The 27,578-nt window shown below is 48.5% G+C and overlaps 1 protein-coding gene across 8 annotated transcripts in view; it reads left to right on the top strand.

The window, feature by feature from the left end:
* Positions 1 to 27,578, top strand: part of TENM4 (teneurin transmembrane protein 4) — a 741,722-nt gene that overhangs the window by 511,518 nt on the left and 202,626 nt on the right. For all 8 annotated transcript variants that reach the window (XM_067750497.1, XM_067750495.1, XM_067750496.1 and 5 more), the window contains 2 exons: positions 3,934 to 4,032; positions 5,447 to 5,682. In XM_067750497.1, coding sequence (XP_067606598.1) covers positions 3,934 to 4,032; positions 5,447 to 5,682 — 335 coding nt within the window. The remainder of the gene's footprint in view (positions 1 to 3,933; positions 4,033 to 5,446; positions 5,683 to 27,578) is intronic.

Below are 27,578 nucleotides of genomic sequence, written 5' to 3'. Positions count from 1 at the left end.
GCCCCCCCTCAGGCTTAGAGGGGAGCCAGTCCCCTCCCTCTCTAAGAAGAGCTTTAAGAGCAGTCTAGCACTACACTGCAGTTCCTTCTCCAAGCCAGCGGCAACTCTTTCCTCACAGGCAGCTTGGGGCTGTGAGGCGGGAGAGATCTGAGTTTGAGTCCCATCTCTAGCTTTCCACTGCCGTGTGATCTTAGGCTGTCACTTAACTTATCTGGGCCTCAGTTTCCATATCTGTAAAGTGAGTTAACAACACCCACCAACGTGAGGTCAGATGAATCCAGTGGCCATACCTGGGCTCCCAGCAGCAGTGGCTGGAGACCCTGCAGGACTGTGACCCAAGGAGGGCTCAGCAGCGCAGGTTCCCCATCAGGAAATCCTCATCACTTCTGTGTTTCAGAAGAACCAGAAACCCAGAGTGCTGGAGGCAGAGATAGACAGGAAATTTAGTAGGGAGCCTTGAACTGGGAGTCTGGACACCCGGGTTTTCGTTCCAGCTCTGCCACTGACTTGCTGTGTGGATGGGAGCAGGACACATGTCTCTCTGGGTCTTGGTTTTCTCAGCAGTCAAATGAGACCTAATAATTTGACCCAGAACTCAGTTTTGAAAGTACAGAATGAGGCTTACTATTTCAAGGCAATAATAGCATCTGAATAGGCAGCATTTCAGCAAGTGCTCATGTCACCCCAAACTCCCAAGTGATCTAAATGATTAACATCCAAGTTAGCATGGGTGTGGACGCTCTTTCAGGAAATCGTATGCACTCTATCACTCTAGAAACCCTTTGTTCTCTTGCATTGCCTCTCCCCTTGTTTGAATAGATCTGTACTTTGAGGAGATACTTGTCTGCTCTCTCTTTTTAAATAACTGTTTCCTTTTGAATTACAAAATTAAAAATTAAAATCACTCTTGATCCGGACAGTGGAAAATCCCCACTGTTAACATTTTCATCTTTATCCTTTGTCTTTTTTCCCTGAATGTATTTATCTATTTGTTTCTGATGCATCCTAAGTATAGATTTGACTCTCGGAGAGCATAGTCCTTACCTAGCGATGCAGGCCAGACTCCTACACGTTCTGGCGAGCGTGCCACGCAGCCACCCTCAGGCCCTAGGGCGACAGCAAGAACTCATCCCTGGGGCCCCGGACAGGGGCAGTTAGGGCCTGCTCAGGCTGGGCTGTATAGACTATAAGAAGGCTGAAAATTTCCTCGTGAAATGCAGGGAATAGATGAAATAATAATAAAACATCACCTGTGCTACCCTCAATTAAACGCCAACTGCGTGCTAGCGCTATGCCAGCACGCTTACCTTTGTATACCTCATCGTCTGCAGTATTCGGCCGATGTTACATGAGTGCCTGCTTCCACGTGTCAGGGGCTCTTCTAGACTCTGGGCACACGGGCAGAGAATACGACCTGAGATTTCTACCCTCATGAAACTAAATGGCATTAGGAAAAAGCACAGTAAGCGTATTAGACACACACACACAGACACACACGCACGCTTGCACACATACGTATACCTTTGTGTGTGTGTGCATGTCTAGTGCTATGTGGGAATCTAAAGCAGTGCAGGGGGCCAGTGGGTGACTAGAAAGAGCAGGGCGGGAGCTTTTATAGTTAGGGTGAGAAGGGAGGCACTCATCTGTGCAGATATTTGGGGGCACGTGATTCAGGCAAGTAGCAGCAAAGGCTTAGCCTGTTGGAGAAACAGCGAGGAGGCCAGGGTAGCACAGAAAATGAGGTTGGAGAGGTAGCAGTGGGTCGGATCTTACAAGATCTTGTGGGCTCCAGTAAGGACTATGGTTTTATTCCTGTGATGCCATTGGAGGGATGAGAGCAGGGCAGTGACATGAGCCAGGTGATACTTCAGGAGAAGTATCATCTGGATTTCTAACGAGAGTGAGTCTCCTGGCTTATGAACGATCAGAGAGACAGACTCACCTGCTTGAGGCCCCGGGGCATGATGGAAGCAGACCCTGCTGACCCCGGGGCCTGTGTACCTCCCACTGTGTCACAAGACCTCCCATCGGGAGGCCATCTGTCTGGGGGCAGAAATGGGGCTACTCTGAGGGACTCCCCTGCAGGAACTCCCAGGCTCTGTGGGATGCCCCGGGGTAGTGAACACTATCAGAACCGCCTGCCACGCAGGCTGCTGGACCCAGACTGCTTCAGGATCCTCTCAAAGGGAAGGTCCCCACCAGCACGGCGGTACTTAGAGGCCCGGCTGCAAAACAGTGTTGCCTGTACCCAGGAGTGCCCACGAAATGGTGCTCTGCGGTAGTACTTACAACCCCTCGCGTTGGTCCGTGAGGCCGGCCAGGGGCAAAGCCACAGGCTCGGCAGCGACCCAGGATTACAGGCAGGGAGGGCCTGAGCCCTGGCGTCAGACAAACTCAGGCTGCCGTCAAGCTCTGCCGCTTGTTTACTGTACAGTAGGACCTTAGGAGTGCGACTTCTCCGAGCCTTGCCGTGCCAGCCCGCAAAACAGAGATGATGGCAGAGACTTCGTAGGTTGTTGTGAAGAGGAAGATTTACACTGGATAATAGTTGCAGAGTTCTAGACAGTGAAAAGCATATGGTGGATGTAGGGTAGGTAGTCGCTCTTATAGTTAGCATTAGTACTTCTGTAATCTTTGTTTAGCCCTTGAAAAGCTCCCAACATTCCTCAGTTGGTCCTATAGCAACCTGTGAGCTTAGTATTATTAGCCCCATTTTACAGATGAAAAAAGTAGTGTAAGATTAGAAGAGGTTAAAGAAGTGTTTACACAAAGTCACACAGCACGAAAGCGGCAGAAAAGGGACTTGAATTTAGGTTTTCCGGTTCTTACGACCTGGTCAAAGTCAGAAGGATGGTCCCTGGCAGGGCTGGGCGTGAAAGGTAGCTTTCTGCAGTCAGTCCTTCGCTTGGGCACACACCGCAGGCTGCATCCACCACCGGCTTCTTCGAAATGATTCAAGGGAGGTGGCGGCAATCCTGAAATATCAGAAAACAGGATCCCATGCACTCATGTGTGAGTGACGCCACTTAGCAGGCACGGTTGAGACTAAAATAGCTAGTGTGTCTACCTGCGTCCTGGGTCCCGAAACGCTGCACTGCCCTCAGTGCATGTGGAGGGACAAAAGAGCCTCCGCCTCTGTCTCTGTGGGGTGCCAGCCTCGCCAATCTGTCATCACCCAGGTCCCTGCACTGCCGAAGGACCCTGACGCTCCAGTATCATCACTGCTTGGGGACTTGTGAGAAATGCAGGTCCCCAGGCCCCCAACACCTACTGACCCCGAATTTCTGGGGCTGGGTCTCAGCAAAGCACAGCCCTCCAGAGGATTCTGGTGCTTACGCAAGTTTGAAAACCACAGCTTTAGAAGCAAATGGCCCAAAATGCTTGTCTGTCTTTTTCCTTTGGACAAGCAAAGTATGCATCGCTGGCTGTTGTTAAAGCAGACGTAGGCAGGGTGACGTAGAGGAGAAAGCACGGGCTTCGGAACAGATAAACTTGCGCTCAAATTCCTGCTTTGAGCCTTGCTAGCTGGTAGCCTTGGCTGGCCCTGGGACCTCTCCACATCTCCATTTCCTCGTCTGTAGAATGGGGATGACACTGCCTTCCTTGCACTGCCTCTTTTGAAGACTTGAGGTAAATGGCTATAACATGCCTAGCTCAGCACCTGAGCCGCAGTCAGTCTTCACCAGTCAGATCTGTGATTTGATGCACACAGCTGGCAGACATACAGGTTTGTATGGAGAATACTCCCTCCAGACGCCCCGGGCCAGGCAGACCCCGGGCGCTTGTGGCTTGCAGGCAGACCCATCGCCTGGAAACTGCATCCTGTTGGTCTCACGCACAGCTGTACCCGTCAGCCACTTTGTGTGTTTCTCTACTCTCCCCCTTCATTGATGCATGACTCATTGCTTCATTCATGTCTCCATGTGTGCATAGAAACCTAGGCAAGCAGCCATTCCTAGGGACATTGCAGGACAACCTCATTGAGATGGACATTCTCAGCGCCTCCCGCCATGATGGGTCTTACAGTGATGGGTAGGTGACATCCCCATGCTTCTCCTGTCTGTGTGTGCTCTCCCTGTGGCTCCTGCACTTGCATGCAGACTCTGAGACCTTTCCCTGGGATCTCCTGGGGGAAGTGATGAGGCCATGTTGCATGCCCATCCCCAAGTCCATGTTCAGCTTGCAAGAGTTTATCCTTGGAATACACTGTCCCCCGGCATATTAACAGCAGTCCTGTTAATATGACGCTCCTGGCATCTCATTGGCTGCCTCTGCCATTCTGAAAGCCATCTCACGTAGCAGCTTTTATGCAGCACAGGCCCTGTATTGTGTGTATGCTGGCCCTGAGTATGTATTCTGTGGCCTGAGTCATCTTGCACCCCAGCAGGGTACAAGATTCCTCTAAGTATTACCTTTGACCCCAAGACTTCAGGGGCATGCAGTGCAACCAGTGCACCCCGTTTCCCAGGCTGTGTCCCAGTCCTCTCGTGGCCGTGGTTAAAGCCAAGCTGTGGAGGACTTCCTGGCACTTAGTTTGGCCAAACCATGTGCTTTGACCTTGCCGTGCAGCCCTCAAGACTGTAGCCAGGCTGCAGTTGCCCATCTGTCCCCTCCCATGGCTTTTACCAAGGGCTTGGAAGGCAGCAGACTGGCTTTTAAAATTGAAATATCTTTTTTTAAAGATTTATTATTTATTTATTTATATTTGCCTGCGACGCGTGGGATCTTAGTTCCCTGACCAGGGATCGAACCCGCATCCCCTGCATTGTAAGGCAGATTCTTTACCACTGGACCACCAGGGAAGTCCCAGCAGACTGGCTTTTGAGGAGAGTGCTTAGAAGGCGTTTGCTGCCATTGGCTGTGTAGCAGCCACTAGGGGACTCGTGACCATGGCAGAGCTTAGTGGTGGTTTCTTGGTTCCCACTCCTACCAAAACCCCCTTTAAAACGATTGGTATTTTATTCCTCCACCACGGTACAAAGTCAAAGGACATATTGGAGGGAGACGGAATTTTTTCGGTTTCGTAATCTCCAGGGGGGCAGAACAGGATTTTAGACACGTTCCAAGTTACTGCAGTAATTTTAGAAAACATCTAGTTTATTCCCCAAGAAGCAGCATCCCAGCCCCATCCCTTCCCAGGAAAAGGATCTCAACACTCAGCCTTCTGTCCAGTTGGTAACACCTTCCGCCTTGGCTTGGGTGGGTTCCCCATGGGCAGGGCTGTCCCATCCGTGTTTCGTGGAAACGTGTCTTCGTGTGCCCTGTTTTATGGTCTGGTACATGATTCTCTGTTTTTCTGTCCCTCCGTCTCCTCCGTGCTGATTCTCTCTCTCTCTCCCCAGGCTCCTCTGCATGCTTCTTCTACTGCTGCCTGCATCCTCAGGTCAGTGTGGGCTCCTGGTGAGTCGTCAGCCCCTGACGCCCTCTGGCTTCTCTCCATCCACAGGCACTTCCTCTTCAAGCCGGGAGGCACCTCCCCACTCTTCTGCACCACGTCGCCGGGGTACCCTCTGACGTCCAGCACCGTGTACTCACCTCCGCCCCGACCCCTGCCCCGTAGCACCTTCTCGCGACCGGCCTTCAACCTGAAGAAGCCCTCCAAGTACTGTAACTGGAAGTGCGCGGCCCTGAGCGCCATTGCCATCTCAGCCACGCTGGTCGTCCTGCTGGCGTACTTTGTGGGTAAGCACCTCCCTCACCCCAGCTTCCCCTGGGTCCCCTTTGGCCCATAGGGCAGTGACCGAGACATCTGTGGGCATGAAGGCACCTTGCCAGCACGGCAGTCAGAGCTTGCAGGGTGAGCCGCTCAGCCCTGGATCACTGGCCTGGCCTGCACCCGCCCCCCTCCCCCTGCCCTGACTATCCAGGTCAGCTCTCAGGGCCCTCTCTCTCATGCTCCTGCACGTATACCAGGGAGGAAGCTCTGCGTCGGCTCTCTCGTGTGGTGGAGGCCTGGCATCAGGCAAAAGCACTCACCAAGACCGGCTTTTGACGTGGTGGTCATCTGTGACGTGAGTGTCATAGATGGGAGTCCCTAGAAATGAAATGACAAGTTGGGCAGCTGAACAGGAGGCTGGCCTCTCCTGTTGGTGCCACAGCGAGGAGCAGGAAGGAGGCAGGGCGCCCTGGGGTTGGAGACAAACTGCCAAAGGTCAGAGTGTGTGACCTCAAGCCAGACGGCATGTCCGAAGGTGGCGGTCGGGCAGGGCCATCTGTGGGGAGCCAAGGTCGAGTGTCAGAAAGGGTCCCAGGGAGCAGTTAGAGCTGCCTGAGCGAGCGCAGAGACCCAGAGCAGCACTGATCGGCCTTCCTACCGGACCCCAGGGCACGTCCGTGATGTAAGAAACTCCTCCGGACCCACTGCCCCGCTTGCGATGCCTCCCACTGTGCGCTCTTTTGACTTACTTGCAGCACAGTCTGGTTTCCTGCTTCAGACCCCTGTGTTTGGTCTTTGGTCCGCTCCCAGGAAAGCTATTAATCTGAAGAGATCTCGGGATGTTGTGCAGAGTCTGCTGCCTCTATGAAAATCAGCCTCTTAGTAAAGGCATCCAGCGGGGTGGGCTTAACCCTCTGTCCTTTCCAGCCTTCAAATTCTATAATTCTAAGATTTAAGGTAGGTCAGACCAGCTTGAGAAGGCCTCGAACCCACGCTAAGGCATTCTGAGGTTATTCTATCGGCAAAGGGAACCTTTTAGTATAAGCCCAATAAATAGAAATGGAACTAGCTGGCAGAAGCCAAAGGAAGACCGAGTGCCGCCCATTGTGAAAAAGAACTTAGCGACAAGCAAAGTCATCGTGGATGGAAAAGAACTGTCTTGAGAGGTCTGGCTCCCACTTGTTCGGGATGCGGAGAAGGGGTTCAAGCATGGTTGGGGGTTTGGGTGATGTAAGCTGTAAGGTTACTTCCCTTTCAAGATCTTTGAATTAAATAAAAACAAGTAACTAGGAAAACGATAGCCCTGCAAACAAGGAGGTCTCCTTAAACATCTCGAGGTATAATAAGCCTCGTCTGGTATCCGGGGTCTCTTTTCCCCCTGTGAAGATTGGCTTACAGAATTTCACGGCATCAGGGTCAGGTTGGCATACGTGTTTATCTATTCTTCTGTCTGATTGATTAGCTGTCGCCACCTAGAAAGCTGTGTTGAGAAGGATCCCAAGGCTATATTCAGACTCGATGGAAAAGAGTCTCTGTGATTGATTATTGATGTCTGTTGTGGTCACAGGAATGGAGAATATGGTTGACATTCCACGTATTTGCCATCCCTGCCCTGGGTCATTGGGTAAAAGGAACAGCCAAACTGGGAAGGGTCAGCACCCACCCAGGCTCTGCACGAGGTTCATGATTGATGTAGATTGGGTTACTGGTGAGGGTTGTGGGGTTCCAAGCACTGTCACCTGGCATGGAAGTTTCTTTGTGGCACTCCCAATACTGTATCCCCACCAACCACTAGCACAGCCCTTGCTTTTGACTGACATTATTATATTTCATAGATGAGTAGACTTTTGAACAGGCAGTGTCACTGTTCATCAAGAGTCGAGTAGTTCACTACATAGACATCAGCTTGTTTTGTGTTGAAGTCAAGGTTTATACTATGTACTATGTAACCTAGTTCAGAAGGAAAGCATCACTCTTTATATGATTAAATGAGCCCTCTTCTGCTTTCCATCCCATGGGCTCCTTCATCTCCCATATAGTAAGGATACACCGTCCATCATCAGCTATCTAAAGATAGGGGCTACTGTGGCCAGTAGTGAGTTCCCTACCTAGGAAGGGTGCAAATAGTGCTTATGACCATGTAAGCAAGAAAAAGATTCATTCATTGACTGGGCATGTTCTCTGGAGGACCTTTACTTTTCCTTCCAACATTGATAAGTCTCAGAATCTACGATTTTGTGAAGTTTCTTTTTCATTCAGCAAACAAAACAGGGTAGGTACCTTCAGTCAGGCACTGTGCTGAGTGCTAGGGCCAACAGTATATTCCCTACTCTTGAGGTGTTCGTAGCTTAGAAGCAGTGATTGATATGATATGATAACATAGCAGTGTTAGAAGTGGCTGAGGCAGCTCAGGGACTATGGGAATACCCAGCCCCAGCCAGGAGGACTAGAGGAGGCTTCCTGTGAAAGGTGATGTTTTAGCTGACTCTTCAAGTCACAGCCAGAAGTAGACGTGAAGGAAAGGAATTTCAAACCAAGGGACATTTCAAAGTCTCGAAAGAGGATAATGTGATGGCAAAAGGGGTTTCTGTGTTTGAAGCAACTGAGGGGTGTCGGGGACACGACTGGAGCTAATGCAGGAGAGTTTGGTCAGATTATGAAGATCACCGTGAAGGCCAAGCTAAGGACCTTACTGGATGGGCAACAGGGAGCCATTGAAGGGCTTTAAGCGGTGGCAGGACATAGTCAGATGTTTATCTCAGAAAGGTAAGGATGGAGGAAGAAAGAACAGGCCCTATTGCATAAACAAGTCAGGAGACGCTGAGGGCTTCAACTAGGAGCGTGACAGTGTAGGTTGCGGGTAGGGTAGATGTGAGGTCGATTTGGGAGAATTCGTCTCTCAAGTTGGGAGACGTCAGTCCACTGAGAATGTGTCCCTGCCAAGAATAAATACGTCCTTCTGACAAAGCCCGATGTATATAGAAAACTTAAAACAGGAGTCTAGATTCTGTATCCAAGGACCAGGTCAGAGAGGCAAGCCTGGGGTGTTCCCTTTGTTACCTGGAAAGTCACCAAGGTGCTGGGGCAGAGCTCACACCGGCCTGAGAACCTGGATTCCACTCCCAGCTCAGCCACCGAGCCGCTTGGGCATCTCACTTCTCTCTCTGAGTTCCGATTTCTCATCTAGAAAACCGGCATGGCCCATCACCTCAGAAGGATGCTTGTGAGTCTGGAGTGAGCGTTAGCTAATGCAGTGAATGCACTGCAGGTGCGAGGTGAGCGCCTACCTGTCCTCATGGGCCGGGCTGGCAGCCTTGTGCTCGCTCTCCTCCAGTTGCTGGGGCCAGGGATGAGCTCTTGTTGCTTGGCCATCATCACAGACTGTGAGGACTAACTTGTAAGGAACTATCAATTATTAAAAATCAAAGTAATTGTCTCTGTTGAGCACGACTATCCTTAACAAAGACACTGCTAGCAGACCAACTCATCAACAGGCAAAAAGCACAGATATTTAATTAGATTTTTGATGAAAATTGTGTTTCATTTCAAGGATAATCAATTATTAATTACTGTAATGAGCAAGTCTGACTGGGTTTACTAATTAGCTCATTTAAAAATTATGAATAACCTTTTCATTTGTAATTATTTTCTACATCCTATCAGGTTCCAGATAAGGATTGAATCACCTCACCAGCAGAGGGGGAGTGGAAAACAGAGGGCGGGAAAGATGTGTTCTTTCTCTGGTGTCTGCTCAGGGCTGCCATGTCTGGACAGAACTCTGACAGATCCACTTAACATTCAGTTTCTTAGTTGGAAAGTTTTTTGGGAAACAAGCAACCAGTGGCCTTTCATTTGTAGAGACGTGTGCAGTTATTTTCATAGGAAGATAGAGAAATTGGAGTCAGCACTTAACCACCCACAAAGGCTGCGGGACCCAGGGCCTTGCCTTTGGGCCGTCTTCTGGTCCCCTGGGGTGTTACGGGTTGCTCTGGCCTGGGCTGGGAATCCAGGGAGGACCCTCACTGAGCCTGGGAGATCTCTTCCGAGAGACGATGTGTGTTTTTGCCTCTGAAGGGCACCCGTTCAGAGAGGCCGCCATTGGGGTGAGTGCCTTGCTTTAGTCACCCACTCTCCCTATGAAGGTTTTCGGGTCCTTTTAGTCTCCATTTGAATACCCTGCCTCTGCTTTTCCGAAGAAAAGAAATCTGTTTGCAGAACAAAATGGGGAGAGAATGATGTGAGGGGAAAGTTAGTTGTAAGTCAAACCATGAAACTTGAGCAGCCATGGCCATAATGCTTTATTTGATAGCATTTAATTGTTTTAAAAACATTTTCACCCAAAAAAGCAGTGTGGTTGAGAGTAGTAGAAATAACAGGGGTCACTTTTTATCATTAATAATCAGAGCAGTTTGCTTTTTATTTTTTTTTTTTGCGGTACGCGGGCCTCTCACTGTTGTGGCCTCTCCCCTTGCGGAGCACAGGCTCCGGACGCGCAGGCTCAGCGGCCATGGCTCACGGGCCCAGCCGCTCCGCGGCATGTGGGATCCTCCTGGACCGGGGCATGAACCCGTGTCCCCTGCATCGGCAGGCGGACTCTCAGCCACTGCGCCACCAGGGAAGCCTGAGCAGTTTGCTTTGAGTGTGCCCTGTCAACATGACCCTGACTGTTCTAAGCACTTTGCTTGTGTTTTCTTATTGAAATCTCCCAGCACCTCTGGGTTATTATCCCCAGTTTACAGATGAGGACGTGGAGACCCAGTGAGCTTAGGGAACTCACCCACCTCCATACAGTAAATGACAGGACTGTGCACTCAGCCTCTTGAGCTGGTACTTTTAATTTTTTTTTTCTCTTTTGTGCTCACAGTCTTAAGCCTTATACTGTAACTTTCCCTCCTTGTATCTGGTATTCTAAATCTTTACTATGCACTTAGCATCGATCCAAGCCATTACTATACACGTATCATCTCTCTGAACACTCGTAACAGTTCTGTGTTTCCTGGAAGAGGAAACTAAAGCTCAGAGAAGTTAACAACTTGCCAGGGTCACACAACGAGTGAATGACATAGGATTTCAAAGGTCATACTCTCAGCCACTACACTGTAGGTCACATAATGGAGGATCAAAAGACCCCATTCAGGCCCTGGCTCCGTCCCTTGCTGGCTGTGTAAACTTGATCAAGTTGCTTAACTTCTCTGAACTTCAGTTTCCACTTTCCTTATGGCTCTTATAATGGATGTGGCTGGAATGATTAGGCCCATTTTATAGGCGAGGAAACTGAGGGTAGCATCAGGGTTGAGAGCGTGGGTTCTGAAATAAGGCTGCCTGCTTTCAAATCTCAGCTCTGCTGCTTACATGCTTTCTGACCTTAGGCAAGTTTATTTAACCGCTCTCAGCCTCAGTTTACCCATCTGTAAAATGGGGATAATAATAGTGGCCGTTTCACAGGGTTTTGTGATGTTCCAGTAAGATAATTTGCATAAAGCACCTATCCCATTGCCTGGCACAGAGTTGGCTCTCAGTAAAAGTTTGATACTATTGTGGTTATTAACAGTATTATTAGTACTTTTAGCATCCCATGGAAAAGAGTAAGTCTTGAGTGAGAACTTGGGCCAGTGTTGTTTCATGACAGTGCCTGCGAGCTTCCCAGCCTGCATTAGTCACAAGGGCAGCTGACAGAACAATCAGGGGGCCCTGTCAGAAAGCACTTGTAGGGATGTCTCACTGTTCCAGGGAGGCGGCTGCAAGGAGAATCGTTACCCAAAAAACAACTCACGTCATTTCTTTAACTAGGACAAAAGTTGATTTTTGCTTCACTGCCAGTTGCCTCTATCCAGAGAAAACTGACAGCTTCCCTCGTGTTCTGAATCCCTATGTAAAAAGCAGATACTGAGTACTGCAGAAGAGTACGGAGTTGTATCTTGAGGACTCGTCAGGCACCTGTCTTAGCCAGATAGGCCTTTGGAATAGGAGACCAAAAAGGCTTGTTAACAGTACAAAAACCAGGAAGAGCTTTACATTTAAACAGAGACCCAAGAGTGCCTGGGAGCTATTTCTTTCATTGTCAGGTCCAGGTCCCCCCTGGTGGGGGGTGCCTCATCCTCTATGATTTCTCTAAGGCAGCACGGTGTTCTGATCAGAAGACAGGATTCAGTGGAAATCTCAGCTCTGCCACTCTCCACCTGTGTGACCCTTTTGAGCTTTGGTTTCCTTATCTGCAAAGCGGGAAGAAGAAGAATACTTCCTCCTTGAGGCTGTTGTACAGGTTAAAAGAGACGATGTTGAAAAAACACAAGGCACGTGACAGAGGAGGAGTCCCTTGCTGGTGGCCTTGGGAGAGAGTTGTTATGGACCTCAGCATCTCAGCCCAGGATGGGGTGGGAGTACGTGATCCTCTTAGGTCCTTCCCTCTCTGTAGAGCGATGCCCATAGGAAGTTGAACCAGGACATTGAGGGTGGAGTCCTAAGTGTGTGCTGCAGCAGCCTCTTGGTAACTGCGGGGGAACTTTCCAACATGCCCCATAGCCATAAGGGACTCTTTCTTTAAACTAGGTGACATTTTTCACCTCCACCAGCAGCTGATTGTGGATTGGAAAAAAAATCTGAACCCTTGCTCGAGGTGGTATGAGTTTAATTTATAAGTGAGAATGTTGTGAAGCTTAATTGCCTCTTTTCAAAAGGCAGCTTCCAGAGAGCATTGCTGGTTGGAATATTATTGCAGTTCGTGGTCTGGAAGAGCCTGGGTCAACCAGCTCTTGAAGTCTTCTGGGCAGTGTTGACAGAGGTGGACTTGGGCACTCCATGTGACTTGCACAGACTTTTGCAGGCCCCCTCAAGATCCCTGACATTGACCGTGCACACGTGCACACGTGATTTCAGCAGAGCAGCAATCCAGGCAGAAGGGATCTTAGGCTTCCCTCCTCTTTGGGAGTGTGGTCTCCTGTCTCCTAATGTCTTATTCTCTGCTGTGTACTCAGCCCCTAACACTCAGCCTGCCCCAAGGTAGCTGTGCTCAGTAAGATGTGGTTGAGTAAAAGACCTTGCAAGATGGTAAAATCCGCCCAGGGTTTTCTAGGCAGAATAGCGTGGGCACAAGCACGGTGGCAGAAATGCGCATTTTATGTCCTGGGGTTCAGGTACCGGGGAAATGGACATGAAATGAGTAGAGAAAGGATTAGAAATAGAGGCCAGGGTGATTGTACCCGCTGCTGCCCCGCAGTTATCCCCATCTGGTTCGAACAGCTCATGCAGCATCAGGATCTCAGATGCCATTTGCTTCCTAAGCACAGGCCCATTGCACTCTGGGCCTGGGTGTTATTAGTGAGCAGTAAGGCTCGTTTTCTCCCCTTTTTCTTCGACTTCACATCAGGCCTTTTGGACAGAAGCCATAGATTTAGCTTTATAGCTCAAAGAATGGGAAACGGAGATGATTGAACTTGATCTTTTAGGTGGAGAAAAAAGTGATAAAGATACAGGATGCTGTATTAAAGGCTTTCTCTCCAAGATTGATTCCTTCATGCTGCTCTGCAGGAATTGCTAATAGCAAGATATATATAGATTGTTCTCCTTATGACAGACCCCAGACAAATATCCTTCAGCCCCCCGAAAGGAGGACTTGAGGAGGCTAGCGTGGCCCCCTGCAGCGGTCTGAAACGCCACCACGCAGAGGAGGGGGCAGACTTGCTCTGTGAGATTGCCGAGGGCAGAACAAGGCCCTCTGGCTGAAAATGATGGGAAGGCCGATTCCGGCTCTGGGAGAAGACTTCCCTCACAAGACAGCTGCCTGTCTGGAGTGGGCTGCTCGAGAGCGGTGTCTGCAATGAGAGGGGCGACTCTTAAGTGCCCCAGCTCCACAGACCAGGGGATCTTGTCCTCATTATCCTTCTGCCATTCCTATCTGTGCCACCCATAGGAGGACTTAATCTTCTTCGGATGAGTTTCTGAACCTGTAAAACAGGAGTAAACAAAAGACTAGCTGAAATGATTAAGTCATTCAACGTGCTTCAGCTCAGCATGAGAGAAAATTGTCCATCTTGCGGACCTCATGCTCTCCCCACCCTCTGATCTTCTCCCATTGGTAACTGAACCCAACCAAGAGCCAGAGCCCAAGCGGACCCATTGGTCCAGACCGTATGGCTCAGCCTCCCCGGGCACAGAGCAGGGTAGAGAAGGATATAGGGTGGATCTGGAGGACCAATGGATAACATCATTTGCCCTCCAGGAGAAGTATCCCCACTCTTCTCAGTTCTTGTCCTAGCAGTGTTCAGGGCCCAAGACTAGGATTGAGACACATACCACACTCAGGCATGTCTCCCTCGCCTGTATACCTACTCAGCCATCAGGCCCTGAATGCTTGTATTTAAAAGCAGATTTATTGAGATATCATTTGCATACAGAAGATTAACAGTTTTTAGTTGTACCATTCTATGAATTCTGACAAACAGAGTTGTGTGACCATCACTACCACCAAAACACAGAACACGGGCTTCCCTGGTGGCGCAGTGGTTGAGAGTCCGCCTGCCGACGGGTTCGTGCCCCGGTCCGGGAAGATCCCACATGCCGTGGAGAGGCTGGGCCCGTGAGCCATGGCCGCTGAGCCTGCGTGTCCGGAGCCTGTGCTCCGCAACGGGAGAGGCCACAGCAGTGAGAGGCCCGCGTACCAGGGAAAGAAAAAAAAAAAAACAACACTTCTGTCACCCCAAAAGTTCCATTTTTTTTAATCAGTCCTGTTTCTTCATCTTCAGCCTTGGGCCACCACTCATCCATTCCACATCTCGGTAGTTTTTGGTACCGTTTTTGAGATGTGTAGTAAAGAAGTGATTTATTTACTGGATTCAAAATCAGGTGTTACCTACAATAACCTTCAAACTTTAAGACATCAAAGTGTTTTAGAATTTAAGATACGAGGGCAAACAGCTGAAGCATTCTAGGGTTCTCTGTGTGCTATACTTGACCTCCTTGGAGGATCACAGCCACAGGCCTCCGTGGAGTCAGCATGTGTATGTTCTTCTGCCTTTTTCAGGGACCATCTTTTTGTACACATTTTTAAGTATTGACACAAAATTCTCATTCTTGTCAAGTTTAATAGCTCTGTCATATTTGTGCCATTATTATATCATTGTGTTCCTTTGTTGCCAACTGTTTGCTATTATAAATAGCACTTCTGTAACCAGAATGAAAGAAAACCTCTTCTGTTTTCTTCTTTCACTTACTTTGGGGAGGGTGTGTCCCCCTGAGCAGGATTTTTTTGGGGGGTCACAAGATATGGACAGTTTAAAGCTCTTGTGACTCACTGCTTGCTAGGGGCTCCTCAGAAGGAAAGGACTGAATCCCCGGGCTCCCAGCTAGGTGTCCAGTTTCCCCACAGTGCTGCTAGCATGCAGCTTTGTGTCTGATCTTGGTGGGTCAGCTGGTTTAATGAATGGGGGCCGGGGGAGGTTACAGGTGGCCCCGAGACCCAGAGAGGTAAAGGGATCTTCATTCCTGGAAGGAACCACATGCCTTCTCCCAGTCAGTTCCCTTTCGAGAGCCTAGCTCACACGTCCCTTCCTCAGCGAAGCTCCTCTGACCCCTTCGCCGTAAGCCAGGAACCCAGTCATAGGCTCTTATAGTGCTCAGGGGTCTCATGGTCACTGCAGCTGCGGACTATGTCTTGGATTCGCTCAGCTCTGTCTCCACTGTCAGACTGTAAGCTCCATGGGGGTGGAAGCAATTTCTGTCTTGCCCAGTGCTATAGCCACAGCTTCTCGTACCAGGGTGTGGCAGGATGTAACCTGCGTTCAGGAGAGAAAGGAGGGACGTCGGGACCAGAAGCGAACTGAGGGAACAGAGGCGGAAAGTCTAGAGGCTGGGAGATCATGTGAGAGTGAAAATGGTTACTGGAAACTAAGGGAGGGAATACCAGAGGTGGCTTCCAAAATGTAGTCATTGTAGGGCGCAGACTTTGTCTGTTGCTCACACCTGTGAGACTTGAAGCGAGAACCTTGCCCTCTCTGAGCCTCGGTTTCTTCCTCTGTGAAAGCAGGTAATAGGCTGTTCTGGGGATGCAATGACAATCGGGCACCTAGTTCTTTTCTAATAAGAGCCACTAGTGAATGACATCTGTCTTCCTCTCCCCCTAGCAAACAAGTTGTGTTGAATTTGAGGGCCAAGCCGTCCCGAGTTTGGAAATGCCTCAAAAAAGAAAGGACCCGAGTTTATTAGTATATTCATTTTTTTATAACAATGACAGCTCCAGAGACAACACACTGTCCCAGGACTCGGGGGGCCTTCTCCTGTGGGTAGTTTCAAGGCCCCCAAAGAGGCAGCATAGCCATGGTTGGTCAGGGAGTAGCCCCAGCTATGTGGCTGGGGTGATCCTTCCCCAGCCGCACCCTGGGAGTGTGGAAGAGGAATCGATTTTTACAGATTTTTAGCATTCTTGGAAAGAACATGTCCCCAAGTCCTTGTTTTTATTCTGAACTAATTACTGTGAAATAACATAATTTAATTGCACTTCGATGCAGAGAGAAAGTGAGAGTCGTCTCCCTGATGGCTGTTTTTTCACTCTTAAGTACCTAGCTTGCAGAGAGGAGGTCCGTCCAGTCAGGGCTGTGCTTCCTGCTGCAGGCTAGGGACAGAGGTGAGGAAACCCCGCCAAGCGGCTCTTCATTTCAGGGGTAAAAAAAAGGGAGGGGTGGGAAAGGGGAGAGGGAGTGAGATGGCAGTAAAGAAACACAGTATTTTTTTCCTTCCATCAGTAAAACAACAAAGCCACAACTTAAAGGCTTCATCCTCCTAAAGACAGCAGTACAGTCTAATAGCAAAAGCACAGACTTCGCCCTCCAGCCGTGCTCACACAGGTTTTTCCATCTCTCTGCATCTTGGTTTCCTCATGGATAATTTTGTCCATTAATATGCAAGAGGTGTTTAAGTGACAGAACATCTGCAAAGGGTCCAGTTCGGTGAGTGGTCCATGGTGGGGTGGGTGCTGAGGAAATACAGATCTCACCCTTCCAGGCAGCTGGATCACCCAGAGATTTGAAACCAAGGTTCAGCAGCCAAGGGCCATCTGCAGATGCAGGGATTTCAGGTAATCTGGGATGAAGTAGAGGGAGCTTCCCCAAGCTCAGGTTTGAGACACTGGGGAGCATTCACTGAGCCTGCCTTTTGGATTGTGTCCCGGGCTACAGGGACAGACAAAGCCAGATAAGCTAGCATCACTGCTTTGAGTCTTCCGTGGTTTCATAGACAGCCAGATGTGTAAGGAGCCCAAGGCAATAGTAGACAGACGATAAAAGCATGTTACTGGAGTTTGAACTTTACCCCTGTGGGAGCCTGAAGGAGAGAGCAATTCATTGTAACCAGGAAGATCAGGTAAATTTCCCCAAGGCACTGAGCCTTGTACATCAAGTAAGATGTTAAAAGAGAAGCTAGGGATGGTTTTCTGGAAGATGGAACAGTCCAGACAAAGGCAAAGGACAATAGATAGGAATGTTGGCTATTTTTTTGGCACGTGTGTCAGAAGACTGTGCATTAAACTATCCATCTGTGCATTGGATCTGCTGCGGGCCTCAGGCTCTCTTTTACTGAAGGCTCTTGAATGTAGAACTATGGAAACCACAGGCACTGCAGGAGGACGCTGGCTGCCTTCCCCCTTAGAACAGAGGCTCCACTGGGCAGATACATGATAAACCCCTTGCCTTCATGTGAGGCCTGTCAAACCCATCGGTCCTCTCCAGCGGTCTCTGCACTGTGTAGGATTATTCACTGCAAGCCCCACATGTGGAAGCTGGGCCTGCTGCAGTTAAATTACTTGTTTACCTGGAATGACTGGTAAGTAATAGAGGCTGGGCCTAGCAACCAGATTTTCTGATTCCAAGTCCTATGTTCCTTATGTAGACCATGCCAGCTCTCAGAGCCCTCCTCTGATGTCTTTCTCTGCCACTGTGCTCCGTACCCAAGGCTCAGAGCAAACAAGGGGGTGCTTTGCTATCCTGTCTGGGGCTTTCTCCTGCCCCTGCTCCCAGCTTCCCTCCCACGACCTACCCTGATTTAACAGAGGTGGCAGCTCACATGTGATGAGAGCTAACCATGTTCCAGGCATGTTCTGAGTGTTATATATATTTCTCATTTAATCTTCTTAACAATCCTACCTATCCAACAAACATTTGTCAAGTACCAGCCATGTGCTAGGTACCATTCTAGTTTTATTTCCATCTCATAGATGAGAACTGAGACCTGAGGAAATTAAGTCAGTTGTTCAAGGCCCACGTCACTAGTGAGTGTGAGAGCCAGGATTTGCCCCCGGAGCCTGCCCTCTTCCCACTGTGCTCTACGATTCCCATAGCTGGAGTGGGGCTGGAGTGGGGCTGGAGTGGTGCTCGAGCAGGGCTGGGATGGTTCACCTGATCTGAACTGCTGAGTGGATGCACAGAGCTCCTTACTAAAGAGAGAAAACACCTTATTTTCCTAAGGAAGAAAAGTTAGCGTCCATCTGCTCTGGGCCACGCACTGTACCAGGATTGCTATGTACCTGTGGCATAGAGTGGAGCTGTGGTTTGCACCCAGAGTGCTTCAGGATTGGAGAGCAAAGCAGGCCCAGATGTCATCAGGGGACCTCGATACACATCGCTTATTGAGCACTAGCCCTTTGTGTTATCTGATTCACCTGTTCTCCAGGCTTCATGTGCCGTGGCATTGGATTGTCACCCACGTAACATTACATTTTGGAGGGAGCCTTTCCTGCTGGTGTGTGGCAAACAGCTAGATGTATTGCGCCTTTGAGCCTGGAGTTAGGATTTTGTTCACAGCCCCCAGTGGGGGAAGAGAAAAAATGCCAGTATCGTTAATTGAGCTGAGGCCTGCATTTCATCACATGGTCCTAAAGTTTACCGCTCAGGCCATCTGTAGAATTCTACAGCAAGACAGACTCATTGGACTCCTATGTGTGTCTTAGTGTAGGAGGCTCTGTGTGTGAGTACACGCATGACACCACCCAGTATGGTTGCAAAAAAAAAGGTATTTGAGAGGAGATGCAGTTGGGGGTAATGAAGATTAAATGAGAATTTTAGGAGAAGTAGCATTTTTCTTTACCTGAAAACTGGAAACTCTTCTTTTGCTTGTTTATGCCTCCTCACTTTTCTGTAGAGCATTAAGTCCATTCGATTGTACTGTGATTACCCCTAATGGTATCGGTCTGGGGCTGTGTAGAAAGTTTCACATGTAAATCTTTGCATTAGTCTGTGTATTAAACTTCGGGTGTTCTTTCTTTCATTGATTAACTTTTAAGCAACATAAGAATGATGTCTTATATTTTCAATACACTTCAAAAGGACTTGCCTTAAATTTAATTTATAAGAACCTGGGAGATGGTTTTGTATTCTTTCCCTTTCTACAGATGAAAAAACTGAGGGTCAGAGTGGTTAGGTGACTTATTTGCAGATGCATAGCTGGTAAGGGCCAGAGCTGGGAGTCCAGCTATCTCTGCAGATCTGCTCTGCTGGCTACATAGGTGGACAACAGAGCCAGCAAGGGACGGATGGGAAGCACCTGGATATGGACTGTCAAGGCGGTGTGCATGGGACAGGTTCTGAAGTAGTGGTCAGGAACCGGGGCTGGGGAGGGGAGAGCAGACGGCATTTCTGGCTTGGGGCAATGGTGGAAATCCTCACAGAAGAGTTAAGGTTTGAAGTAGGCCTTGAAGGATGGGAGAATGATTTTAAAAATAGGAAAGGCGGGCTTCCCTGGTGGCTCAGTGGTTGAGAGTCTACCAGCTGATGCAGAGGCCACAACAGTGAGAGGCCCACGTACCGCAAAAAAAAGAAAAAAAATAGGAAAGGCAGTGGCCGTTCCACGTAGAGATGTTACATCAACGAAGCCTGGAGGCTGTGTGTTCAAGGGACAGGAGAAACCTACACAGACAGAGATTCCTGGGCAGGGAGAAGCAATGAGGAACGTCAGGTACTGTGCTCAGCAAGTGTTTCAAATGCTCAAGTTTCTATCCTCAGGAAAATATCACTAACAAACTTTGAGCGGTAAGGCAGGGCCATAAACTTATGAGATTTCCTTTTTTATTTTCCATTTCTGTCATTTCCACAGTTTTACATCTAATCAGAAAGGCAGCGTGTACAGGGGTTAGGGACAGATTCTGCGCAATCTGGATTTGGCTCAGATCTGAAGTGACCCTCTGCCTCTTATTAAATTTGTGATCTTGGGCAAGTTGTTGAACCTCCTGGAGGCTTAGTTTCCTCATCTTGCAAATGAGGATAATAATAGTACCGACCTCCTAGAGCTTTGCAAGGATTGAGTGATAGTGTGTTTATCAAGCACAAAGCCCAGTGCTTGGTACTATTAATAACAGTGGCTTTTATCACCACCACATTCATCATCATCCTCATCATCACCATCATCACCATCATCATCACCATCATCATCAACATCACCACCATCAACATCCCCATCATCATCACCATCATCATCATCACCATCACCACCACATTCACCATCATCCTCATCATCACCATCACCATCCCCATCCCCATCATCACCATCACCATCATCATCACCATCATCACCATCACCATCACCACCACATTCACCATCATCCTCATCATCACCATCATCATCACCATCACCATCACCATCACCATCCCCATCATCATCACCATCATCATCATCACCATCACCACCACATTCATCATCATCACCATCATCACCATCATCATCATCATGGTTCCTGGAACTCTGTGCTGCTTTAAACTTCCTAATCTAAGGACTGAGCCAAACCAGGGGTCCCTGCATATCAGAGAACTTGTGCGTATTGTGTGCCTGGCTCTGTGCACAGACAGGGCAGAGAGGCAGGAAAACGTAGTATGATCCCAAAGAGCTAGAAAACGCTCCAGTGGGCAGGAGGCTGGGAAGCTGTGGAGAGTAAAGGAGGGACATCACACACTCTGTTCTGTGAGAGTTTAAAATGCTCTTTCAGAATGCTTCTCATTATAAAGAAATATCATCCCTAGTTACAAATCTGGGTGGCGGACTCTGCGTTAAGCTGTCCACCCTCATTCTTCCCGCTGAAGTGACTGTTCCAGAGGGAAAGGCCTATCCTAATAATATACACACAAATTAAAACTCCATTTAGCGGTACAGTGGGGACCACCTCCTAATTGACTTTGATCATTGAAAAAAAAAAAAAAACCCAGGTACGTGGTTGATATGCCAAAGGAAATCAGGCAGTGGGAGGGTGCCTCACAGAGCCTTGCAACAGGACGTTTTCTAATAGCTATGGAAATGGAACCTAGCAACAGGCACCTTCTCCTTCTGGAGCTCCCAAGCGTGAACCAGACCCGTGTTTCCTTTGGCCCCCTTTGATGGTTGGTACAGGAAGGAGCGGACAAGGCCTCATACGTGAGAGGCTGGTCCTTGGCTAAGTGGAGACACCTTTTTATAGAAATGCTTTAGATAGCCTTGGGAATAGTCTTGGCACTTGGATGCAAGCACCACAGAGAAAGGAAACCCAGCAGAGCTCTAGGCCAGCGTTCCGCCCCCTCTCGGGAAATGACAGGCACTTTCCCAGCTTTCCCCGGCTGACATGTTTCTGCCAGGGCAGGGCTGCCTGCGCACCTCAGCAGAGGAGTTGAACAGGCTGGCGACCCTGGGGTGATTTCGCTCCCTGGATCCTTAACGAGGGTTTGAGTATGAAGGGCAAGGTGGTGGGTCTTCCACTGCGTGGAGTCACTTCCTTGCCCGCTCTGTCAGCAGTGATTTGATCAGAAGCTGCATGTTCTGATCAGGACTGCATGGAAGCCTGCCCTGGGTTCTGACAGCAGTCTGCGAAGAGCTCAGGGTGTGGAGTGACCCGGACCTGGGTTTGGATCTTGGTGCTGCCATGATGAATGGTGCAAAATGATGGACTGTTCTGGGGCCTTGGTTTTCTAAAGATCCAAAATCAGGTTAATAATATCTACTTTGTCACTATGTGTTGAGGTCCTAGTCCATAAAATGGAGATACTATCTTCCTTAAAAAGCTGTGAGATTAAATGACATAATGAATGTTCATCCTCCGTACCACTCCTCTGTACCACTGTGTCATGCACATGGTACAATTTTTAATAAGTGGGAGCTGTTACTGTTTCGGTAATAATCCTAATTATGTCTGTCTCCTTCCTTGGCTCTTTTTCTTCTTCTCTCCTGTGGGCCAGGTGCTGGGGGATGGAGATGAGAGAAATGATCCCTGCCCTAAGGGAGGGCCTGCTGGCGGCCTGATATCACCTGCCCCGTGGGCTCATTCCCTTAACTTTAGGCTCAAGAAGATGACTCCTTTAGTCTGGGAGTGCAGTGCCGACAGAAGAACAAGCCATGAAGGGGCCTCTCCTGCTCTTACAGGATTTTCTGCTGCGACTTAGCAACAGGGCCATTTAGCAGAAAGAACTCGGAACTAAATCCAAAGACTTGGGCTCAGCGCAGTTCCAGGCTCTGCCCCAAGTGTCCCCTTCAAGCCTGAGTCTCATCCGCCCGTTGAGTGCGGGGCAGGTTCAGTCATAGCGACACCCCCACCCCCCAACCAGAGCAAAAGCTCAGACTTCTCAACTCCCTCAAGAAATCTCCGTACTTCACTTTCTCAGCGAGAACCTTAATGTACACTGCAAATGACGCTGATGATACCACTGTAGAAGGCTACCCTCTGGTAGTAAATTTGAGTCAGTACCAAGCAGCTCATAAAATATATTCTTTCCTTTCACCTTCACAGCAATTCTTTGGAGCTATAGGTATTATTGTCACCATTTTATAGATGAGGAAGCTGGGAGTCAAAGGATTTAAATAACAGGAACAAAGTCACATAACCATAAACGTGAAAACCAGAACAGGAACGCAGGGCTGTCTGGCTGCCACGGCTGTGCTCGTAACCAGCTGTACTTCGTGCCTCCCATCTTCCTGTGTCTGGCACCAGCGCTATATTGGGAGTAGGGCAGGGAGAGGTCACATTACCGGGCTGAGGTCAGTCCAAGGTGGCCAACCCCTAAGCTAGTCATGCACAGAAGAAGGCTTAGTAGAGCCCGTCTGGTGAAAGGGGCCCAGAAAAGATAGTTTTCTTATTCCATTACTGCAGTAATAGCCGTTCACTCCATCCTGCACAAATTAGATTCCAGCCCTGGTCCCCCTACAACTTGCCGTGTCACCAGTTTTCAGTGCCCTCCACTTAAATTGATCTTCTTCCTCCGCGTTGACGGTGGGCGTGCCTGTTTCTCCCCTTCTCTCGTGCCCATCCCCCCACCCCCCTGTTTTCCAGAACTATTGAGCGGCTGCCAGTGAATCCTTGTTGAAAGGCCTCCTTTCCCCACAGCATTGCATGGTGCAGAAAAATGATTAACTGTGCCAGAGTCCATTCTCCAGAAAACAATTAATTTGGGGGTGAGAGACAGTAACCCTGATTGTTGCAGTCAGGTTTATCCAGAGATAGGAAGAAAGGCAATATATTTACTTGATTAAAAATTAGCTCCACGTAGTCAGCAGTGGGATCCTATCAGGCTGCTTTATAGCAATTCCGCTTTTAAAAACTGTTTTATCCACCGGACAGATATCTCTAGTTCCTGTGCCCAAAGTCTGTCAGCTGATGGGAGCAGGGTAGGGAGAGAGCCCTCAGCTCAAAGAAATTTGCGGTTGGCGTGGGAGGGAAATTAGGGGCAATATGTGGAGAGAAGGAAAGGTGATGGAACAGAGCTGGCTTAAATAAATCTTTCAGGGGATCTGGGAATTAGGAAAATCAGCAGAGCAAAATGACAAGGATGGTGATGGCTACCATTTATTTTGCTCCTGCTATGTGCCAGGCACAGTTCTAAGCACATCACATGCATTATTTCATTTATAATCCTTTGAGGTAAATATTAGTATCTGTTTTACAGATGAAGAAACTGAGACTCAGAGAGGCTAAGTCATTTACCCAAAGTCAGGAACCTAGTAAATGATGTGCCTCTGAACGCTCCAGATAGACCCAAACTTGAGGACTGAGTCTACCAAAGTCACTTACTTGCATTTACACGGTTTTGCTTTTGAGGGTCAACCCTGTCTACTGTGGTCAGGATGTAAACAGGTGGGGACCCCATGCTTTACCCCTAAGATGAAGGTCCTTTAACAGACTATCAAAAGAGAAAACCTGGCTATACTGTCAGCAGAGGCCTTGCCTTAAAATTATCTTAATTTTAATTTAATTTCAGGCATTGTAACTCATCAGCAGTCTAGCGGTGAGTTTGGACTTTAGGACCAGTCAGACCTGGGTTCAAAAGTGACTTTATCACTTCCCATCTGGGAAGTATCTTGGGAAGTATTTTTGGGCAGGTCATGCAGCCTCTCTGAGCCTCCACTTTCTTCATCTGTAAAATGGGAATACTAATGATTTTCTCAAGGTTTATGTAAGGTCTGAATGAAATCACGTATGTAATTCCCCTTGCCTAAGTGTCTGACACATGGCATGTGCTCAAAATCAGGATCTCCCCGCTCGGCTCTGTTGTCCTTCTTTACCTCGTGCTCCTAAGACCAAGTTGTAGAACTTCCTTTTTAATGTAAACAGCATGGAAATGAGTTTGGAAACTAGTGAAGAAAATTAGTCATCCTACCACTATAATTCAAAGCTTGATGTCATTTTTACATATCTCTTTCTAGATTTTTTTTTCACATGTGTACCTGGTATTCCATCCAGTACTTGTATCATAGTTTAGCCAAGTTCTCCTATTTTAAGACATCTACGTTGCTTCTGATTTTTTTTACTAGTACACTGCAGTGTACATCTCTCTGTATATGGCTTCTAGGTTTGAAACTTTTGAATGTTGTGGCTTTGTTGCCAAACCAGGAGAAGAACTTGGGGGATGAAGCTCTGTCGTTCTGCTGTTGTGATTGTCTTGCCTTTTTGTTTTCTGCTTTCTACGTTAGAGGACCATAAGTCAGAGAACTCCAGTGAGTTATATTTTACAGAAATGATGCTAGTTAAGAACAAACAAACAAACAACTGAGCATTAATAATGTAAAACAGAAAAGTAGGTAGCCATGCAGCTGGGTTGATTTCTGCTGCCTTTTGAAACCAAGAATGCTGCTTGAATCAACAGTTTCTTGAAGTTATAACCATCTCTAGTCACTACCTAGAGCTGCTAATTTACAGATGCAACTGGGTTTGTGCATTCGATTTTTGGAAGGGAAGCATGCATGTGACAGTGGAAACTCCTATACTTACTTCGGTGACTTCTACATAATGACTTTGTTAATTGCCTCCGGCTGGCTGGGCGCTGCGGGGAGCCTTCAACGTCTGAACATCTACTGAGCATTTTTCTTAAAAATGTCAAGATGGAGCTTGCACTTTCCCAGCCCTCTCTCATGTCTCGCCAGGCAGGAAAAAGGCGACTGGAAAATGTCAGCCCTGGGATCAGATTGACCAGATCTGAGGGAGTAAGAAACTCCCCCCACCCTAGCTCTTGGCTTTTAGAAATCAGTAACCTTTCAACGTGGGTGATCCTGTGAACTCGCTACCTTTCCACGGCCTTCTTCTCAACTCGTTAGCATCTTTTCACCTTTCCACTGAATTACAAACTAGTTGAAAGGGGACACCGGTATCAGGTTTCTTATTTAGGTCACTTTCAAGGTACTTGGGAGAGTTTTGCACAAACAGATATAAATACGCACTGTGGGGTGTAATTTAGATAATCCTGTGATGTGCATCGGTGCTTACTATTAATTCCTCTGGAAGGAGGGATTACGATCATTACAATTTACATTGTGTCAGTGGTCTGGTCTTAAAGCAGGCTGGACAGGACCATTTATATTATTTAGCTTTTCTGGATCCATGACTGGTATTTCCAAGTCCTCTGGATAGCACGCACCTACTGCTGTCTGCAGCTTTACATGAGGGTTGCTGTGGGGTAAGAACTATTTATTATCACCATTGGGACCCCCAGACATTAACTTCAGCCTTTATTTGCTGGTGACTTTAGATTGCCCATAGTTTACTCCTGTTTAAAGTAACATGTGTAAAAGAGGAAGCTTGGCTGGGAAACACAGGCTCCTGAGTTTGAAACTTGCCTCAAACTTATACCAGCTCTGTGATGTTAGGTCACTTACTCTGAGTGAATCAGAATATATCCCCATAGCTCAGTTTCCATTCAGTTCCATTGTACTCATTCTCCAATAACGTTTTTTCAACCCATCTTTACATGTGGATTAAATCGAATAATATAAATTAAGAATTTGGCATGTAGTATGCACTCAGATTATGCCAGGTGTTGAGTTACTGGCGTTATTTTGAATATTATCGAGGACAAAGACGAATGGTTGCTTGAGCTTGTGTATTCTTTGGACAGCCTCTGACCGAGTATGCCTTGTACCCTTTGGGAAGAGGAGAACAGAGCAGGCTATTTCCCTTCCTTCTCTTTCTGTCGCTCATAACCCAGAACTATAAGACGGACCACCCACCAATCAATACAGTAAAAGAATTGAGGGGCCCCTAGCCTGACTTATATTTAAGACTGGATCACAGATTAAAGGTCCCTTTTATTGTGGCTTTAAGACAACATTACTGGTGGAACTTCACATCTCTGACTCCGTATCATCCTGTCCTCTGTCTAAATCTTACTGTTGCAGGAAGGGGGGACCCCTTGCAGGGCCCGAGAGTGGGCCCTTGTCTAACACTCGGAAATGAACTGTCCAAGGAGACACATGTGCTGACACACCAAGAGAGCTTATTGAGAAGGGGTGCCCGGGTGGAGAGCAGGAGGGTGAGGGAGCCCAGGAGGACTGCTCTGCCACGTGGCTTGCAGTCTTGGGTTTTATGGTGATGGGATTAGCTTCCAGGTTGTCTCTAGCCAATCACTGTGACTCACGGTCCTTCCTGGTGGCGTGCGCATCACTCAGCCAAGATGGATTCCAGTGAGAAGGATTCTGGGAGGTTAGTAGGACATATGAACTGGCATCCCCTCTCTCCTTTGGACATTTCCCCAATTCTTCCGGTTGGTGGTGGCTTGTTAGTTCCGCATGCCTTACGAGGACCTCCTGCTGCAAGATACCTCCTGCAGGTGGTAACTGTGGTGCCTGGCCAGGGTGGGTGGTTTCAGCCAGTGGTTCTCCTACCTTCCAGTCGGCCATTTGTCAGCCCGGTGTTGATGGCCCTGTACTCGCTTCCCTACCCACCAGCCTCCAGAATTACTTCTGGAGGACTGAATCTCCTGAGAGTCCAAGTTAGAGCTGGATCCAGAACTTGGCTTTCCCAGGTGGTTTCTAAGAGCACATCTACCACAGGCCACAGAGAGACCCACCGGCGTCACAGCTGTGTGGGCCTCTGTGTGTGCTCGCCGAGGTGCAAGGCCATGAGGAAGGGCTGCCAGCATGCACCTCTGGGCTTCTGGCCGACAGCATTCCCCCATCCAGCTGTGGGCTGCCCTGCCCTAATTAACGTCCCTGGACGCCAGATCCTGTGGTCATTTTCACCGGGAACACTCTTTCCACTGGCTTTTCTTCCCCCGCCACATATTTTTTACCGTGAGAACTTGCTTTTGCATCTTGTTTAAAATAAGAGAAAGTGGGCTTCCCTGGCGGCGCAGTGGTTGAGAGTCCGCCTGCCGATGCAGGGGACACGGGTTCGTGCCCCGGTCCGGGAGGATCCCACATGCCGCGGAGCGGCTGGGCCCGTGAGCCATGGCCGCTGAGCCTGCGCGTCCGGAGCCTGTGCTCCGCAACGGGAGAGGCCACAACAGTGAGAGGCCCGCGTACTGCAAAAAAAGTAAAATAAAATAAGAGAAAGCTTTGACAAAATGTTTCTTTTCACAAAGCTGTGAGAGCTCTATTCATTCTGGGATTAGTTAATTCTCATGACCTTTTAACAAGACAGCTCTTTTGCACACTTAGATGAGATAATTGATTCTAACGGGGAAAGAAGTGCTGCTCGTTTAACTGCATATATCTGAGT

This window comes from Pseudorca crassidens, chromosome 9 (assembly GCF_039906515.1).
Source record: "Pseudorca crassidens isolate mPseCra1 chromosome 9, mPseCra1.hap1, whole genome shotgun sequence".
In the NCBI taxonomy this organism is placed as follows: Eukaryota; Metazoa; Chordata; class Mammalia; order Artiodactyla; family Delphinidae; genus Pseudorca; species Pseudorca crassidens.
Note: the sequence above shows the minus strand (reverse complement) of the source record. Positions and strands in the feature narration are given on the sequence as shown.